We start from the raw sequence: 17,461 nt of genomic DNA, 5'->3' as shown, positions 1-17,461 counted from the left end.
GGCTTGTACAAAAATAGAAACAGAAAACCACTCAAGCTGAATGTGTATTTTAATTTAATTAGTGGCATGTCATGGAACAATATGTTGTCCTATAATAAATGTTTAAGAGAACAATTAAAAAAACATGTTGACAATGACTGTGCTGTGATCAGCTAAGGATTATCTTTCCACATAATTGAACCATTTTATCATTACTGGAGGATGAACCAGCACTGCTGCAGGATGGTCCATATACAGTGTTTACTTGAGGGTTGCTGCATGCATCTGCATGTGGTGCTCTGTTATTTCTCCATGTCCAGACACACACAAACACACTAGCATACAAATGCTGAATGAAAATGTTACAGGCTTTTGACACGGAGCTTTGAATGTGAAGGCTTTCGGACCCTGGGGTCGCTGTGATTGACATTCTCCCAAACAGGTGCAACAAAGAGCGTCACGAGACACTTCGGTACACACAATCTCTCGCTCACACAAACACACACGACCACAATGTGACGGACAACGGGAGCATGATGCCTGCCATTTCTACTTCTCGTCTCATTAGAGCAAAAGGTCGGTGACAGAGGACAACAACTCGGCCAACTCTGACCCAATGTTGGTGATCTGAGTGATGGGGTTGCCACGGAGATCGAGGCGCTTCAGCCTGGGGCAGGACGCCAGGGGCTGAAGAGCTGCCAGTGTTGAGATATCTGAGCATTTGGGTTAAAGAAAAAACCACTTCCTGTGTGCTGGGCTGTGAACCGTTGAGGGGATTAACTGGAAAGAAATGTGACTCACTAATTACAAACGCGAGCGTCAAAGTGATATCCTAATAGCAAATGTTATTCTGTCACTTCTTCTGAAAATGAATAATGGAGAAGGCTAAATTTAAACTCGACTGTGATGCACTGAAACTTTCATTCAACTGTCATTAGAAGAGAAGAAAAAGGTTACACAAAACCTGGGTGTCAAGAACGATGGATGCCATTAATTCATCTCACGTGTCAGAACGACTGAAGGAGTCTGCATCAATAATGTGCTGTTAAACGGCTCCGCTCCTCTAATTAGTCTGTGAGACACCAGTGATGACTTTGGTGTCTCCATCTGTACGAGAAGTTTCAGACGGCAGATTACTGATGCATTGAGCTTATTATCACTGCAGTTTTCTACACTCTGTGTAGACACAGTGACCGTCTGCACTGTTGTTGTTACAACAGGGATTTCTAACTGCAACAGTTTCACTCGCCAATCGACTCGGAATGTTTTCTCATATTTTGTCAGACGCACTCAGAGCTGGTGCTTCTTGAGTCACCATACAGTGAAGGAAGTGTACAGACATACACAGACACAGGCAGGTCAATGACCTCTCCGAAATCCCTACGACCTTCAACCACTTTAAATCCAGTCACAATGATATTGTTGCGTTAAGCTGCTGTATTCTGCCGATGGCGCTAAAATACTGTTATTTTTTATTTATTTTGGTTACTTTTAACCTGCTTGTGGTAGAAATACAGTATGTAATTACAATTTTCATTTTTTAATTATTTTCCAACTTCCTATTATGTTACAAAATCTAATCCCATTTCATCTACACTTTGACTGTTTCTTTGTTTTTGCCAGGTTGGTTACATTGTACAAATATGATTGCTGGTATTTTTTTAAAATAATGTTAAGCAGGTTAATGTTAAACAAACAAGACAATAATCCAATTATTAATCTCATTACTTTTTTGTAATGAAATACAACGATTTTCAAGTTTCAATCCAACACAATTTTCATAATTAATTTCTTACTATATTTTCTTACTCATTTCCAGTATTAAAACCTAATCTACACGGAGGGAATTGAACAAAGACACACAAGATGATCTTCAACAGCCTTGACTTTTTTAATTTCTATAGCCATCTGCTGCCACCTAGTGGAAGAGTATTTCATCGTTCTGTCACTGTAATATTTATTCAATGAACCAGTGTGCTGTTTGATGCTGTTGACGATGACCAATCGTTTCTTCTTCAATGTACAGTCAGTGGCAAAACATGAGTCAACTGAGACGGATCATGTTTATAAAACAGTTATGGTCAGTTATGATCCTGAGCATAGTTTAACAGCAGCCTTGCACTATTTCCAAAATGAAACCAAGTTCAACAGAAAACCAAGTCCACATTTTTAGCTAAGTGAGTCCAAATCTATCTACATGTAGCTGCAAATTTTATCAGTGACTCAAGGCAACGGTCCAACCACTTGTCATAGTATACAGTACATCACAAGGGAGCATCATAGTTTGATGTGTGTGTGAATGTGTGTGTATCTTTGTAAAAATACCTTCTTCTTCGCCTTCTTACCTCATGAGGCAGGTGACAGAAATAGACAGGAAACAGCAGACAGCAGGGAAGGGCGGGCGGGGGGGTGGAGGGGGGTTCCTGCTGTGATGCCATGCTAACACTGCAGCTTTAAAAAGAAAAGTCTAGAAGTAATACTGAAAATACTGCAATACCAAATAGTTTCAAATATTACACTTGAGGATACTGTTATTCTTCAAGAGGACTTCCTCCAGTTTGGGGAGGTTGTGCAGACCCTCCAGATTTTCTATGGAGTTATTATCAGCTTCCAGAACCTGTAACAGAGAAACCAAACTGCTGTCATTATGTCACTGTAGAAGGACAAATAATCAGAAGCTGGAAATAAAAATGTTTACCTCCAGGCACTGCAACATGGCAAACTGTGGAGGCAGTCGCTGCAGTTTATTGGAGGACAGATTGATGTGAGTGACCAACAACAGCTGGTCCAGGTGACATAATGTTGTAAGGCTCTAGAAAGTAAGAGAAAGAAGAAAAACTCATATGAGTGAATACACAGAGGATGGGGTTTTTCTTAGACTTGAAAACATAACATAACTTGCAGTAAATGTTTACCTTCTCAGAAATACTAAAGACACGCACTTCAGCGTACTCCATTTTCAGGATGGTGTTTTCAATCATAAACTTGCTGCACAAGTCGCTGTAATACGCAGAGCGCATTGAATCCACTTCCTGGGGGACACAGTACGAGAATTCAGGCCATGATTTTTTTTTTCGTGTTAGTGTACAAAACTTTGAATGGAGTAGGTTCTTACTTTCAATGTTTGGAAATGACCGAGAGTTTCTTTTTCATATCCCAGTGGATCTAGCGCCCTCATAAGGAGGATAATAGTCAACAAGCACCCTGTCAAGGCAATAAAAAGTAAATCAACAATCTTATTATCGATAATAAACTGAATCATTTTGCAATTATCAGTGCAGTTGTTGTTCTCCCTCTGTAGAACCACGTGAGTACAACGTGAGCTCACACTTATTGAGCGGCTCCATCTCCAGCAGCTGATTGCATGAGTGTAGCTCTGACTGTAACACCGAGGTTTTCTCCACTGACAGTTCACTCCTGGGAACAACAACACGGCCGAGTATTAAAACTAAACAAAAAGTAATAATACAAAGATATATTTTGACGTGCAGTCATTACCTAAAAAGTTCCTGATCTGTTGCAGATTCTCGACAATAACTCTCGGTTCGACCTGAAAGGAAAATGTATTAATACAACAGAGACTGTAAATGAAAAATGATGAACCAATAATGTTGTTCTCACCTGTGTAAAGAGCACAGTCTCTGTGAGTGTGCTTTTCAGTCCAGTGCACAGTCAGATTGTGTTCATTACTGGTGTCACTGATTGTTCCAGGAGGAAGAACACAAATCTGATTATCTCTGTTATGGATTAAAACTGAATGACGTCAATTCTCAGAACCAGGATCAGAAACAGCTTCACCTCTAATAATTCAGGAATAATGTTCTCAGTACTTCATATACCTTAAATAAAAAGACAAATAATAAATCAAAATCTTCCTCAAGATCTACATGTGGAAAGAGCAGAGGAAGGATACCCAGACTGGACAGTGTTTGAAGCGTGGATGGACACTCCTCCACTCCACCTTCTGTGGCTGACCGTCCAGAACCAGCAGCAGACCAACAGTCAAGGCCTGTGAGAAAAACAGCTTGGTTAAAAACTTATTTAGTAGAACTTGTAAACTTTATATGTAGTGTTCTAGTACCATCTAGTGGTACGTTGGAATGAGCTCAAATAGTAATACGACAGATAGATTAAATTGAATCAATACATCAATACTTGTTTCATAAATACTGCGTTACAGCAGCAACATACATTTACACACAGTACTTCAAACCATGAATATTTCAAAACTCGGTTAAGTCCTAACGCACACTCACATTTACAGGCCTGGAAAAGGCCACAGCTACTCTCTCGTCGTCCCGGTCCACGTACACACAGCTTATCATCTCCTCACGATCAGCTAATAAAAGAAGGAAAAACCAACATTGAGCGTGTCACAAATACTCGCAAGTACCAGGAATTCCGCAGCATACCTTGAACCTGAAGACAAAAAAAACGCCAAGCTTACCTCGACCTAGTAACCATCTGTAGTAGAACCAAGCACTCTGGTCATTGGGGTCAGTGAAGAAAGCATTTTGTACAAGTTCATATTCTGACAGGGAGAGAAAGGATGTATTTAGTTGGGTGTAGTGTACGTGTTGGATTATACTTATACAGTACAGCACATATACAGAGTATCAAAAATACTTGTTACAAAGACAAAGTGTGTTCCTTTACCTTTGAGCAGCTGCTCTTCACAGACACGGTGGGAGTGAGTTTGAGAGGACGCTGGACCACAGTTCTGCTCCGGAGACTCCGGGTGGAGAAGCGGCAGCAGGGTGCTGCGGTAGTGCCAGCTGGAGTAGTTGGAAAAGTTGGAGCCAATGAGACGATAGGTGAAGTCCAACTCCTGCTCCACTGATACACCAGACATTTTCACTACCATCCGCCGATAATCCCAACAATGGACTGCAGAAACAGGGAAAAGGAGGAGGAAAGATGGATTAACACAGAGTGTTCACTGTTTAATGACATTGATGCCACTCATTATCATATGCACTTAATTAAAAGCAATGTTAATACAGCATTATCACTGGTATTTGTCCTTCAGCAGAAGTCGTTAAATCTCTTCTTTCTCAAGGTTAAATTCCTTTAGGCGATGTCTCGCTTCCCCAAATGCTATGTGCCCTAAAATAGTTTTGGGGGAAAATGGCTGTATATCAAAGCGAAAGTCATTAGATGGCAGCATTGCAGCTCATTTAACTAATTTCAGGGTCACTGTTGTTTGTACGGCTAAATAAATAAATATTACTAGACAGGTATGGTTGATATCGGAATATTGGATATCGGTAAAAAGTTAATACTGGAAATCCCTACTTTCTATGAATTCCATATCTTTGTTTTTTTTTTTTTTATTCAGGGTCACTGTTGTTTGTACGGCTAAATAAATAAATATTACTAGACAGGTATGGTTGATATCGGAATATTGGATATCGGTAAAAAGTTAATACTGGAAATCCCTACTTTCTATGAATTCCATATCTTTGTTTTTTTTTTTTTTAGTTGTTGTTTTTCACCGTTTGCCTCATTACTTACAGTTGCGCTCGTCCATAGTCAGACAGAGATCACAAAGCTTCAGCTCTCTTGCCCAATCAGGTTGAGGCAGCCGCACTGACACCCAGCCTCGGTGATGCCAGCAGCCGTAGGACTTTGGGTTTGCCTTCAGGCAAGTTTCCAAGAATGACAGCTCTGCTTCATAAAGCTTCTGCAACTCATCCTTGTCCCTGGAGGAGATTTTAGATTTCTTTTTTAAAAAAACATAGATATTCTGTGGACAATCTGATTTGCCTTTTAAATTATGGTGAGATGCATATTGTTATTTTGTATTTGTAAAAGCCTTTACTTCACAGTTTCCTGGTGCATCAACAGTTCTCTTCTGTAGTTCCACAGCGTTGCAAAATCTGGATTGGATGACAGCATCTGCTGAGTGAGCTGGAGGGCTTCTTCATCCAGAACGCCCTCCTTTCTCTGTCATTTAAGAGAGAGAGAGAGAGAGGGGTGAGAGGACAGAGCAGATCATGAACATTTACTAGATAGTTCAAACAGTTCCTTATGGAGGACATTAATATTTGATATGTATGAGGCAGGAAGACAAAGGTAGGAAAACATTAAATATGTCCACAGATACAGGTGTGATTCTCCAACAGACCTTAGAGAAACAGGCATCCCGTGCAGCCACATACAGCTTCAGCTTCTTTTCTCTTTCCTTCCTTTTCTCCTCCTCTTGCTGGGCTGTAGTTTTGACCTTTACTCTGCCATGCTTTTAAAAGGAAAAATGTTTTTATGATGATGGAATAAAAAACTTCATACAATATTAAATACCTTTTCACGTTTCATTAATATTTGACAAAATACATTTCACAGTTTGCTCAGCAAAATACTGAATAGAAATTCAAATGGGTTTTAAATGGTATTTTAGTTTAAATGGGAAATGTAAGATGGTATTGCTGATTACTCCATCACATACTTGTGTTAAATAATTTATTATTTTAGTCAAAATAAGTCTCTGTTAATGTATTTATGAGCTAATTTATGCTAAATGCTACGTATGCAAAAGAAACCATGAATTTTCAAGTGTGAGTCACAACATTACTCTCTAAAAAGTTTAACATACTTCATATATCTCACATCATATTATAAACAATACTGCTGCGTCGGCATTAGTATGGTCATGGTCCTGTTTTAACCGATTTCAAAAAAAGAACTCAACAACAACAACGTTATTCTTTTTAATCTGACGCAATAAAACTAATTCATGAGTGTCATACCATGTCTCCCTCCGTGTGAAGGACAACTGTTTCTGGAGAAGTTAGTCGATGGCGAGTCAAGGCTGGGGTTTAAAATAAGCAGAATGGGACCTGGTGACGTCCACATGACACAGATGTACAAACAGAAAAACACTGGTGTTGCGACAAGCAGGTAATTCAAGATAGATCTCAAGCTCAAAAACAACATTTGCATTATACTTTACTGGTAAAAAGAAATGCAGTTAAATCCTAATGGCCATCGTAAGCTAAACAGGGAGTCATTTACAACATCTCCACTTCTCCATCTCTTCACAGAACAATAATTAGCCCTGTTTATCGTTGTTAACCGTTGTAATAGAGAGGGACATTTGAAAATACATAATAAAATACCAACCTTTCGCCTGCCGAGCTCGTTGTTTATCTTTTGGGATACAGAATAAAAATGAATACTGTCACCAATTTCTCCAACGGTCATTGATTCGGATCTTCTTCCGGGTCGTGACGTAAAGCGTCGTCAAGCTCGTCGTCGTTCTGCAACCGAGCGCACATGGTGGTTTGTCTCCCTCCAGTGGAAAATATAGAAACATACTATATCAGAAACACTGCCAGGGAACTTTAATTTACAATAGGACTAGAACAGACGGAATTCAGAAAATACACATTTTCTTACATTATTTTCTTTCTTTTACATTAACGTACGTCATATGTCTAACCAAACTCTTTTCTATTTTGTGTTTAGCCTGTTTCCAGGCAAATATTGTGTAAAAATGTAACACTTCACTCATTTCCACACACCTCCATTAAACAGCAGACAACAAAAAGACAACAAACACATCAAAAAAGCAACATCTATTTGAATCACAAGTAATAAAGTGTCTTTTGGGCTAAAATGTATTATTTCTTTGATATGATTATGGAACACAATAGGTGTTATATATCACACTAGAGTTTGCACTAGGAACACATTTCTTTATGTGCCACAATATACATCTTTATCTAACAAATTGGACATCTCCATCCACGACAGGTCCCACTGAATTTCAGTCACATCCTGTGTTGTAGCAGGAGGTGCCTGCGCTCCTTTCTCCTGTTTGGAAACTGGCCAGCAGCTCTGGATGCAAATCATTTTGTACCTTCACACAAGGACACCTGACATGAGATTTTTGCCAAGAATCTTCTGACTCTGTACATACAGTATAAGTGTAATGCAAGAATATTTAACTGATATTTAAACTGACCTGTAGTAATAAACAAGGCCCACAACTAAAGACGTGAGGAGCAGAAGTACAGCTACGCTGGATCCTACGATCACCTTCCACGAGCCTGAAAATTATGAATATTAGTTCATAATTTATAAAATGTTTATTAAGATTAAGAGTATTAAAAACTCTCATTTTGTCTAACTAAAGCATGCACTTTATTCACATGTTAGAGAACTAACCCCTGCTCTTCAGTGAATGAAGCTGTTTCAAACACTCCTATCACTTCAGTACACATCCTGCTGCAGATAAATTTAGGTCATATCAGATTTTTTTATTGATTGCATGATCAAAAAGAGTCTACTTTTAATTCTCACCTTTCAAGACACCTCTGTATAGGACAGAATCTCTAACTGCATTTTCTAAAAAAAAAAAAAAAACTTTAGGTCCTGAACATACATATACATTTAACATTTTCAGTATTGCTAGTCGTTTGAATAGTAGCTCCCAAGGCAAAAAAGTGTGGACACTCCTGGTTTAAAGACACATTTGTGGTCATTGGTTAATGACACGCTTGATTAAAATCCTAATCCTTAGGAAAAACAAAGAGTCTTAAAATATTGTTTTCATGTATCACATTGTATTACTTTGTTTTTTGACACTGAGATCCATGAACTTTTATATTTCGTTCATTAATATTTTATAAATCACCAAACCTGTTCACCTCTGTTAATTAAACTCTTCCTAGTTCAAATCTAAAGACAATGTAATTTGAGTAAAACGTTCACACAGCCTTTTAGCAGAAGCTAATCTTTGTATTGTTTTCATATACAGTAGTACTTGTAGAAGTTGTGTAGAACTTGACAACAAACAATATGCCAGCTTTGACCCAGAGCTGCCTCTATCATGATCTTCACTAATGTCAGTGTTTGAAGTCCACTGTTTGGACTTTTTAAATGAGGCCTCAGTAGATTATCAGCTCCACAGGCTTAAAATACTGGCATAAACTGTGCCCTCTGGGATGAAAGATTAAAGATTGAGTTTGACTTTTTGTTCAAAAATGAACATTACAGACATCAGCAGGTGTTCAGTGGATTTTTGACTTGCTTTCCTTTGTCTCAGTCATCAGTCACATTTTTAGTTATAGTGAATATCCATGTCTCAGATTTGCAGTTGTTACTGTCGCTCTTTCTTTTTCTACTTTTCTAGTAACATTTCACTTTTCAAACTTAGAGGATTTACAGCATGTGTGTTGAAATGAGCTCACCACTGCTGGAAGTTGGTGGCTCTTCTAAAGATGTGAAGTTTCCTAGAGGACAAAACAGAATAGCTTATTTTTAACACTGAAGTCAGAGTGAAATATTATATGGGTAATATATTATTGGATGACCGACCTCGGTCAGGTCGCACTGACAGCCAGCTCCCTGAACTCTGCATCTTTCCGTCTTGTGAAGCACATCTGTAGAAGCCTTCGTCGTCTCGTGTTACGTTGCGGATCACCATTGTTGTTACTCTCCCTGAAGTTGCAGTGGTGATTTTTTTAATTTCTTCTCCATTTTTAAAAAAACTTGTTTTAGTATGGCTGCCTCTCTGATACTGACAGTACAGGGAGACAGTCTCGCCCTCAACCACAGGGAAGGCAGGAGTTTTCAGGATGATGGTGCCATCTGTAGGACGGAGTAATAAAAGACAATGACTTTAATTGTAATCGAACTTATTTACCACTTTGGTTTGTTGACTACTCTGTGTTACATAGACAGTGGTCCTACAACAACACTGCTGATAGATGAGACTCACAGCTTACTGTAATGTAGACTGCATTGCTGCGGCCCGCGGGGCCCTCACACCAGTACAGTCCACTGTTCCTGCCAGCAGCAATGAACATTAACACATCAGAGTTTTTTGCAGGAACACCGCCTCCTGGTGTTAAATGGTGGGCAGAGACAACTGTGGTCCCCGTTGAGTTGCCTGGGAGGAAATGCATCAATTTCCAACTAGAGGAGTCAGTCTGAGAGGTTGGACACTGCAAGGTGAAACGCTCTCCTCCCAGCATATGTCTGGCGTTGGGAGTGAGAGACAGTGTGGGAGGGGATAGGTCTGGGTGGAGAGGGAGAGTGAGAGAAAGGAGGGAGAAAGAAGGAGGGAGAGGGAGAGTGAGAAGTTCTCGTCATCTACTGTATAGTCAGAATTTCACACTTTTCTATAAATTGTCCTTCTGAGTCTTTCTTTAATTCGTTAATTACAGTTGAAGCTGTAATTAATGCACGTAATGCTGCTTTAATCAGACCGCCAGGTAAAAATCAAATGTTTTTTTTTGATAGTGAAATAAGTGAAATAATAACATTTCCAAAAGGTGCCACACAATCTAGTTCAATGCTTTTCTTTTTGTCCATCCATCTATTTTTTATCTAAACACCTTTTCTGCGTTGCGGCAGCACCAGAGTTGAACACCTTTTGTACCTTTTTCTGATGAAAGTCTGGATTTGCCTGACCACCAATCACTTTTCAGCCGTCTCCTGTTCCACCTCAGACGGTCAGATGTGCTCAGGCCAGAACATGTTGGCAGCTTAGAACTAATACAAGTCTTCCTTCTTCTTTCTTTTGTTTAATAAATACTGAATTGAAATCAAAGTTACACAAATTAAATTGTTTTTCTCAATTCATATTAGGTATTTCTGTTATACGGTCAACAAGGACCCTAATGTTGGTGCATGTGCTGTTATATTAGAAATTGATACTGTCTTACTCTGCAAGTGTTTACATGAGTATACACACATTTATTTGTCCAGTGGAGCCTGAGCTGACCCTTCATAAGAGAGGTTAGAAGAGCTTTCTGTTTCTGTCCGTAGCAGAAACCTGATGCCACACTGCAGAGGTCGCCGCTCGCAGCTACATCTTACCTGACACAGTGAGCGTGACCGGCCGAGCTTCCACTACGTACACACTCCTGTTCCCCCGACACTCAGCTTGGCACCAGTACTTGTCAGCATCCTCCACTGTGACAGCAGTGATGTAGTAGCTGTCCCTGGAGACCAGGTGCCTGGGGTTTGGAGCAGAGTGTTTCTGGGACCTGAACCACAGGTAGTTCTTCACCGATGTGGAGTTTGACTCCACTGCACACAGCAGCATCACACACTCACCGAGGTAGATGTTTGACCCTGGAGGTCTGACAGACACGGTGACCTCCTGAGATTCTGCAGTAACAAAGAGACTCCATTATGACCTGTTTCATGACTGTGAACGCAGTGTGAAGTGGATGATTTCTAAAAGTTGTACCTGGAGCTGCAACTTGTAGGACCAATAAAACGACACCTGAAAACACAGAGAGAAGATTATAGCAGAAACACAACAGAAGCACAGTAGCCTGTGCTGCAGCCTGGTTCTGACACATCTGCAATATACCAGGTGAGTTGTGTTTAATTTGATGAAATGCATTGCTGTCTGCTGAGCTCAGGTTTAATACATTACTACAAGCACAGCCAGCTCAGATGTTTTATTCTCTGATGGCAACGTGCCAGTCAGACTTGATCTACTGCGTATTGTGACTAATTTAAGTAAAACAATATAGAGTAAATAATCCTAAGGTGCTGGTGTGACAAAAATGATAATTACATCTACGAGGTTAAACATGTCAAAGAAATAAAGCAGACAACAAACCGTGAAAGCTGCCTTTTCACTCTCTATCTCGCGCTTAAACACACACACCCACACACACAGACACACACAGAATCCTTTTACTGCCACTCGTGTGACGGAGCAGAGCTTCCAGTTCTTTAATGAGACTACTTAAGATGGTTATCATCCCCATGGGAACAGAAGGAATTCATGCACATTTTCAGTGCTTTCCTGTATTTTCATTCACAGTGTACGATCCAAAGTTGAACGAGGTGCTACTCCACTGCAGCCTTAGCTTTTTTTGGACCTTACTGGAGACAGTAATAAATGAATGAAGGAACTAACATAAAAATTGCCAGGCTTTATTAAAATTATAACCATTAACCACTGATTGGCATTAGTGAACATTATTTTATTCGTTTTAATCACCTAGCCGCTCAGTAACAGACAGGTTACATTTACAACCCTGAAAACCGTACGAACTACACTTCTACACTGCACTGACAGCTAAGTAAAAGAGTGCACTGGATGTCAGACGACATTCAGGGTGGGTTTCAATTCAGCACTGTTACTCACCGAGCAGCTGCATGGTGTACATTCTTCCAAAGAAATGTTGGATGTTCCTCTGTTGTTCTTATAAAAAAAAGAGTGTGTTTCTGAAGTCCACAGCAGTTTAAGTGTACTGTGTACTGTGTACTGTAGGAGACAGAATAATAATGTGTCTCAGGAAGCAGTCCAAGTCACAACACAGTGCATCACAGATAGGGCTGGTCATCTTGATGAGACTTTTCCTTCCTCTGGAAACCATAAAAAGTGGTGGGTGGAGAATTCTGACAGCAGTGACAGATGTGGTCATTTCAATTTGTATTTTTCAGCTCTTACACACATGTACTGTATACAAATACACGCATATCACGTGTGTCCTCTAAATTAATTCCTGGAAATATTTTAGACTATCCTGTAGGTCCAGTCTAATACACTCCACAAGGCTAATGTGTGTGTGTGGACGTCTGAATTCATTGGATTATAACTTTGTTTTACCTCTTGGTTCTCTCTAGCTCTTGTCTACAGGGCCTTAATGTTTATTTTCTCTCCTCAGGTCTATTTTATTTCATTCAAACTAATTACTGGCGTACACGCAAGTCTAGATGAAGATAGATAATTTCAACAACCAATACCTTAATTCTACTTTACTTTAAACAAAACCCCAGCTGTGGTCGACACAGAAACCTTTTTTAACCATGGTGCTTTGTTTACATAAATGAATGGTATATTATGTGGCTCAAGGAAGATGATAGTTTATAATATTTTTGTCCATGATTTTGAGTGCCAAATACATAATTTGGCCTTATATATATATATATATANACGTCTTACTGTGTGAAGTAGCATCCATACAGCTAGTGGGTAATGATCTTTGCATCCACAGGTAACTACCACCGCCTCATTATAGCTCTGTGATGATCCACGCCCCTCTGTCTCCTCACCCCTGCCTCTCCTCCTCCTCCTCCAGCGTCTCTCCCTCATCCTTTCTCCCGACATCCACAGGGTCTGTTCCTGGAAGTGCGTCTGACAAACGGGAGAGAGAGGGGGAGAGAGAGAGGGGGAGAGAGAGAGGGCAAGAGCGAGAGAGAGCGAGGGCATCGGCAGGAGGGGTAGTGTTGTAGAGGGACACAGGAGCAGACATGGCTTCTAAAGAGATCATTGCCTCTGGATTCGTCAGTGTGAACAAGGACATCACAGGTGGGTAAAGAGCGCCGCTTGGCTGAATTTTGCGCCCGTGTCTTGTTGCGGGTTAACACGTCGCACTCGTGTCTGCTTTTCGTGCATGCCTGAGTTGCTGTGTGTGTTTGTGGATGCCTCTCCTGTGCGCGTCTGCTGGAGGCTGTGACCGAAGCAGACGCATTGGATCATTGTCATGATGAGCTGCACCTTTACGCTCTGTCCCGGGGCTTGGAGCGTCTGCTCCAGAGGAGCTGCTCTATTGTCTCAGTGCATGTGGACGGAATTGGTTCATTTGGAGGTGATCCATTTACCGTGCGTACATTAATGCATCACCGCATCCTTTATCGGGGGTTTCAATCTGCTCCTTGGCTGAGATCAGGTGCTAAACACCCAGCCTTAGGCCAGAGAGGAAAAGGGGCGTTGTGGAAATGATACGCGTGCGTGTGCGTGCACTCTGGACTCTCATGGTGTCCTGCTTTTTCACGCTGTTTCCTCCCCTTTAACACGGTGTGTGTTATAGCTCTGCCTTACTAACCGTAGAGGTCTTTTGAATACTACCGTGTAAAAGTCCAAGTAAAGGCATATGTTGACTACATCCGGTCCAAAATGCAGTGGGCTGCATGAAAAATCAAACTCTTCTTCTTCTTCTTCTTCTTCCACAAAGCTCAAACATTTCAGAGTTGGGAGTGAAGTGTCAAACACTCACATGTTCACCCAGGGTGGAGCAGGGGACTTGGCTGCTGTGTTAATTACTCCTAATGGCTCTATTAGACCTACTGTGATGATTAATCCACTGGAATCCCTGCTCCTTGATTTATTCACCTGCTGAGAAGCAGCACATCCTCCTCTTCCTCCTCTCTTTTTTATCAGTGTGCACCGACATGACATTAGGGGCCAAGATGGCCTGGAGTCTTGCAACCTGCACAAGGTCACTGGTGAGCTGAGTCAAGATTTCCTTTCTGTCAAAACATGGCCAACTGGCATAGTTGCTTTTTCATTGAGTTTCAATGGCCACACTTTAAACTTTAGGTACCAGCAATGCCACCTGCTGGTAAGCAGATAAACTTGTCCTTATACAGTATTCACAAAGGAAAAGAAACAATCATCTAGAAGCAGAGGGAAGGATTTCACCTGGAAACAAAAAAAAAACAAAAACAAACATTAACCACTACTTTGGGCTTTGAATGAATTAGGCCACTGCATTACTAATGATAATTAACAAACTCCCAAAACACACACTATTCCATCATATTGACTAATGGATCTTTACTTACTTAGACAAAGATTCAACTAACAGAAAAATGCTTCATATATAAAACCTTCACACTCCAGAAATAAAATCCACATTTTTACACAGGAGCACGTGTTCAAGGTCACAGAAATCTGTCAAAGGAAAAGAAAAGACAAGGACGTTATGCCGTACCTCAACTGTGTTCATTTACCTCACAGGTCTCGATCTCTGCTACTGTCCAGAGTAAAAAAATGGATTCCTCAGGGAAAAGGGAAAAGAATGACACAGTTTTAACAGAAACAGCCATTACACACTGTATAGTTGATATAAAGTCATAGTCATATTCATGCAACTTCATGTACTTAACTGGAAAAATACTTAAAAATGAAAATTGAACACACACACCAAGTGTTACCTTATTGCCCTGACCAGCTTAAAGGGCTGGCCCTGCTCTTTGTGTTGTAACCTTTTATAAAATAAAAATGTACAGGGAGTAACCTAGACAGTACTCAGTGACCTAGAACAACAGAACTGTGTTATAATGACCTTGATTGTTCTGTATATGGATGCTAGTTAGTTTATGTGTACATCCTAATTTGTTTTAGGAATAAAAACAAAAAGCTTTTACATGTCTCATGTCAGATCAGTTGTGAAAAGAAAAGTGGAAGAAGTGGACACGTGTATTCAGTAGGTTGTGTCAACTTCAAATATTTTATTAACCCACTAATGGCTTCTTAGGAAGCTTATTAAAAGCTATTAAAATGGATGTTTTTGTGTGCTGTCCTCCAAGTAAAGGGTGAACTTTTTTTTATACTACACAAACTATAGTTTTCCTTTGCGACTTGCTTTATAACAAACATTTCATTGATTTAACATAGACTCTGGTGTGTATCAAACCAGGCTCCAGTTAATTGGCTAAAAATCTGTGTGAACAAGTTCTAGTGTCTCAAACTGGCTCCTGGCAACAGCACAAACAATATCATTAGCTCTGAGTCCGGAGCCATCCCCGTTAACCGGGTGCACCTTACACATTTTTCTGCCTCCAAAAACACGGCTACAGTAAGCCTGCTTCATTAACAGGAGGTCTTGCTTTAGCATCTTAGTGTTATTGTATCCACTCAGGTTTCCAATCCCACCAGCCCAGGCTGCTTTGCTGCTATTGATTAGCTCTTGTCAGCCGGGATGCAGTGCTGGCACAGAAATAGAGAGGCTGAATCATGTAATTCGTGCCACAGACTGTATTTTTCTGTGATATTAGTGTCAGTGCCATGTGTTCTCGCCCTGTGAGTAAATCACTTCCCTCGGTGCAGCAAGCAGCTGACGTGCTGTACATAAGTCAGAGGTCAGAGCGGCAACAGTGATGGTATTTGACGGGAAGGCGTCTCTGTGGATGATACACCCTGATGCCCGCACAAGTGGTCAGACAACAGTGCATATGGTGGAGCAATGATGACAGCACATGTAGCTTTGGCCTTGTACACAGAGAGCAGAGACAAATGTGGTATGGTTATTCTATCAACTGTTATTTTATCGATTATTTTACGTAGCCAGTAAATACATTTTAGTGCTATTTCATATAAACAGCAGCGCAGTATGTCATTTTACAGCACTATGTGTAACTTCATTGTATATTGTTACATTGAATGTAACATACTTATATATAACAATATATATATATAGTATGTATAAATATATAGTAGTAGTACATATATAGTTTATATAGTATGATTAAAGACAATATACTATATAAATCTTTGAAATGACTGGAACGATCTCTCATCACCAAAGATGACTGTATTTTGAGCTTTGTTAAATTTGTTATTATATTATTCTCTAATGTCTTCATGGTTAGTGGTTCTCATCCTGCTTCACACTGGGCTTCAGTTGCAGCTGCAGTTTGTACCGAACACTAAGATCCTCATGGGTTGTCCAGATGGGTTTGACCACAGATTTAGATTATACGCCTTTGAGAATGAGTTCTTCCTGTGTAAATTTGGGTTGTCTCCAACCTCCTTCTCTGACTGAAAAACTATGCAGATTGGTAACTCCAAATTGACAGAGTAAGGTTGTGTGTGTGCGTCCAGATCCCCATGTGACCCTCAGAACATGAGCAATGCTAGATGTTAAAATGTAAGAATATTCTCTGCTGTACACAGACAGAGGATTCTGCAAAGTCATACTGCACATTGAACATAACATCTGTTTAGTTCCATTAAAATGATGTTGTACATTTATGGCACTGCAGTGCACTCTTACTAACACTGAATCAAAGTAGACCTGTTCCACATTTACTTTATCATCTGATTAAATAATTCAGTAAAATAAAAATGAGGGAAGACCACATAGGAACTGAGACAAATAGTTACTAGAAACTTAGGAACACAAGTTTGGACCGCTGGTGGTCAGTGATATATGATTCCTGAAAAATGCAGTGAAAAGGCTATGAATGATTAAAACGGAAAGAATACCTGTCAAGTTTGATTTTGTTGATAATGACGTGACGCTGTGTGTCTTCCATCCACAGAGAGCATCAGGAAGATAATTGATAAATCAACTATCAAGTTCATCTGCAGCATCAAGGTTGACGCTAAAAATGGGAAAACAGAGGACAGGATTCTGGTAAGTCTCAGTGAAGCCTGTGTGGTTTTAATGGCCCCCTGTTTAACGATAGCGCTGTAGTGCTGATGCAGGAGAACACCTTATTCCTGCTTCATAAGCACCTCTGATGCATGCATCATGTATGTGCAGCAGCTCTGATGGTAGCCTCGGCGGCACAGTTAATGGATCTCTGCCACAATGTTGATATATCCGTGACAGAGGTTCTCCATGATTTAACAGTCGGATTGAGCCTCGTGTGGTCACTCACCAACTGCATTACCACTGCTGCCCCTCGCCTGTCTGAGTGCTGCTGCTGCTGCTGCTGCTGCTGCTGCTGGCTTTGCGGGGGGGGGTTTGGGGTGGCGGGGTCTTGGGGGGGAGTTGTGGGG

General features: G+C 40.5%; 3 protein-coding genes and 1 long non-coding RNA gene across 6 annotated transcripts in view; 1 reads left to right on the top strand and 3 right to left on the bottom strand.

Moving 5' to 3' along the window:
* Window positions 1-31: 31 nt before the first annotated feature.
* Window positions 32-7,255, bottom strand: rabggta (Rab geranylgeranyltransferase subunit alpha). Of its 2 annotated transcripts, none has more exons than XM_017031064.2 (17): window positions 7,099-7,255; window positions 6,726-6,815; window positions 6,107-6,217; window positions 5,801-5,925; window positions 5,494-5,681; window positions 4,636-4,866; window positions 4,427-4,510; window positions 4,236-4,318; window positions 3,893-3,988; window positions 3,601-3,706; window positions 3,478-3,529; window positions 3,308-3,396; window positions 3,095-3,183; window positions 2,895-3,011; window positions 2,678-2,791; window positions 2,509-2,596; window positions 32-692 (listed from the first exon to the last, which is right to left on the bottom strand). In XM_017031064.2, exons 2-17 carry the CDS (start codon window positions 6,726-6,728, stop codon window positions 544-546), a joined length of 1,725 nt encoding a protein of 574 aa, XP_016886553.1. In that variant the 5' UTR covers window positions 6,729-6,815; window positions 7,099-7,255; the 3' UTR covers window positions 32-543. The 2 variants fall into 2 exon arrangements, with proteins under 2 accessions (XP_016886553.1, XP_008305382.1); XM_008307160.3 differs by having other exon boundaries at window positions 6,726-6,787; window positions 7,099-7,253.
* A 531-nt stretch (window positions 7,256-7,786) lies between these two features.
* LOC103376685 (Fc receptor-like protein 5) lies at window positions 7,787-11,785 on the bottom strand. Of its 2 annotated transcripts, XR_003048887.1 has the most exons (9): window positions 11,180-11,785; window positions 10,804-11,097; window positions 9,701-10,000; window positions 9,298-9,570; window positions 9,171-9,212; window positions 8,281-8,325; window positions 8,146-8,205; window positions 7,943-8,027; window positions 7,787-7,837 (listed from the first exon to the last, which is right to left on the bottom strand). XR_003048887.1 is itself a non-coding variant. In XM_025053047.1 (7 exons), the coding sequence occupies exons 1-7, from the start codon at window positions 11,292-11,294 to the stop codon at window positions 8,186-8,188; spliced, it is 1,089 nt and encodes a 362-aa protein (XP_024908815.1). In that variant the 5' UTR covers window positions 11,295-11,785; the 3' UTR covers window positions 8,034-8,185. The 2 variants fall into 2 exon arrangements, 1 of the variants encoding a protein (XP_024908815.1); XM_025053047.1 differs by lacking the exons at window positions 7,787-7,837; window positions 7,943-8,027 and having other exon boundaries at window positions 8,034-8,205.
* A 93-nt stretch (window positions 11,786-11,878) lies between these two features.
* Window positions 11,879-17,461, bottom strand: part of LOC107988207 (uncharacterized) — a 27,920-nt gene continuing 22,337 nt past the window's right edge. The window contains exons 11-13 of the long non-coding RNA XR_003048888.1: window positions 16,943-17,061; window positions 12,896-15,946; window positions 11,879-12,315 (exon numbers count right to left, since the gene is read on the bottom strand). This is a non-coding gene — a long non-coding RNA (uncharacterized LOC107988207). The remainder of the gene's footprint in view (window positions 12,316-12,895; window positions 15,947-16,942; window positions 17,062-17,461) is intronic.
* The window catches only part of LOC103376713 (capping protein, Arp2/3 and myosin-I linker protein 3-like), a 27,009-nt gene continuing 22,723 nt past the window's right edge, over window positions 13,176-17,461 (top strand). Inside the window, 2 exon segments of the mRNA XM_017031063.2 lie at window positions 13,176-13,261; window positions 16,999-17,093. Coding sequence (XP_016886552.1) covers window positions 13,204-13,261; window positions 16,999-17,093 — 153 coding nt within the window. The 5' untranslated portion in view covers window positions 13,176-13,203.

Source organism: Cynoglossus semilaevis, chromosome 2 (assembly GCF_000523025.1).
Source record: "Cynoglossus semilaevis isolate Cse_v1.0 chromosome 2, Cse_v1.0, whole genome shotgun sequence".
Taxonomy (NCBI): domain Eukaryota; kingdom Metazoa; phylum Chordata; class Actinopteri; order Pleuronectiformes; family Cynoglossidae; genus Cynoglossus; species Cynoglossus semilaevis.
This window is presented reverse-complemented; position numbering and strand designations above follow the sequence as displayed.

Bases quoted from the DNA above. Each gene is read 5' to 3' on its own strand.
- rabggta (XM_017031064.2), bottom strand. The intron at 5,682-5,800 runs GTAAAGGCTTTT...AATCTCCTCCAG, and splicing joins ATGCACCAGGAAACTGTGAA to GGACAAGGATGAGTTGCAGA. The intron at 3,184-3,307 runs GTGAGCTCACGT...TTGCCTTGACAG, and splicing joins GATGGAGCCGCTCAATAAGT to GGTGCTTGTTGACTATTATC.
- LOC103376685 (XM_025053047.1), bottom strand. From the start codon at position 11,294: ATGTGTCAGAACCAGGCTGCAGCACAGGCTACTGTGCTTCTGTTGTGT. The intron at 9,213-9,297 runs GTCGGTCATCCA...TTTGTCCTCTAG, and splicing joins GTCAGTGCGACCTGACCGAG to GAAACTTCACATCTTTAGAA. The intron at 8,326-9,170 runs GTGAGCTCATTT...TTTTTTTTTTAG, and splicing joins GCCACCAACTTCCAGCAGTG to AAAATGCAGTTAGAGATTCT.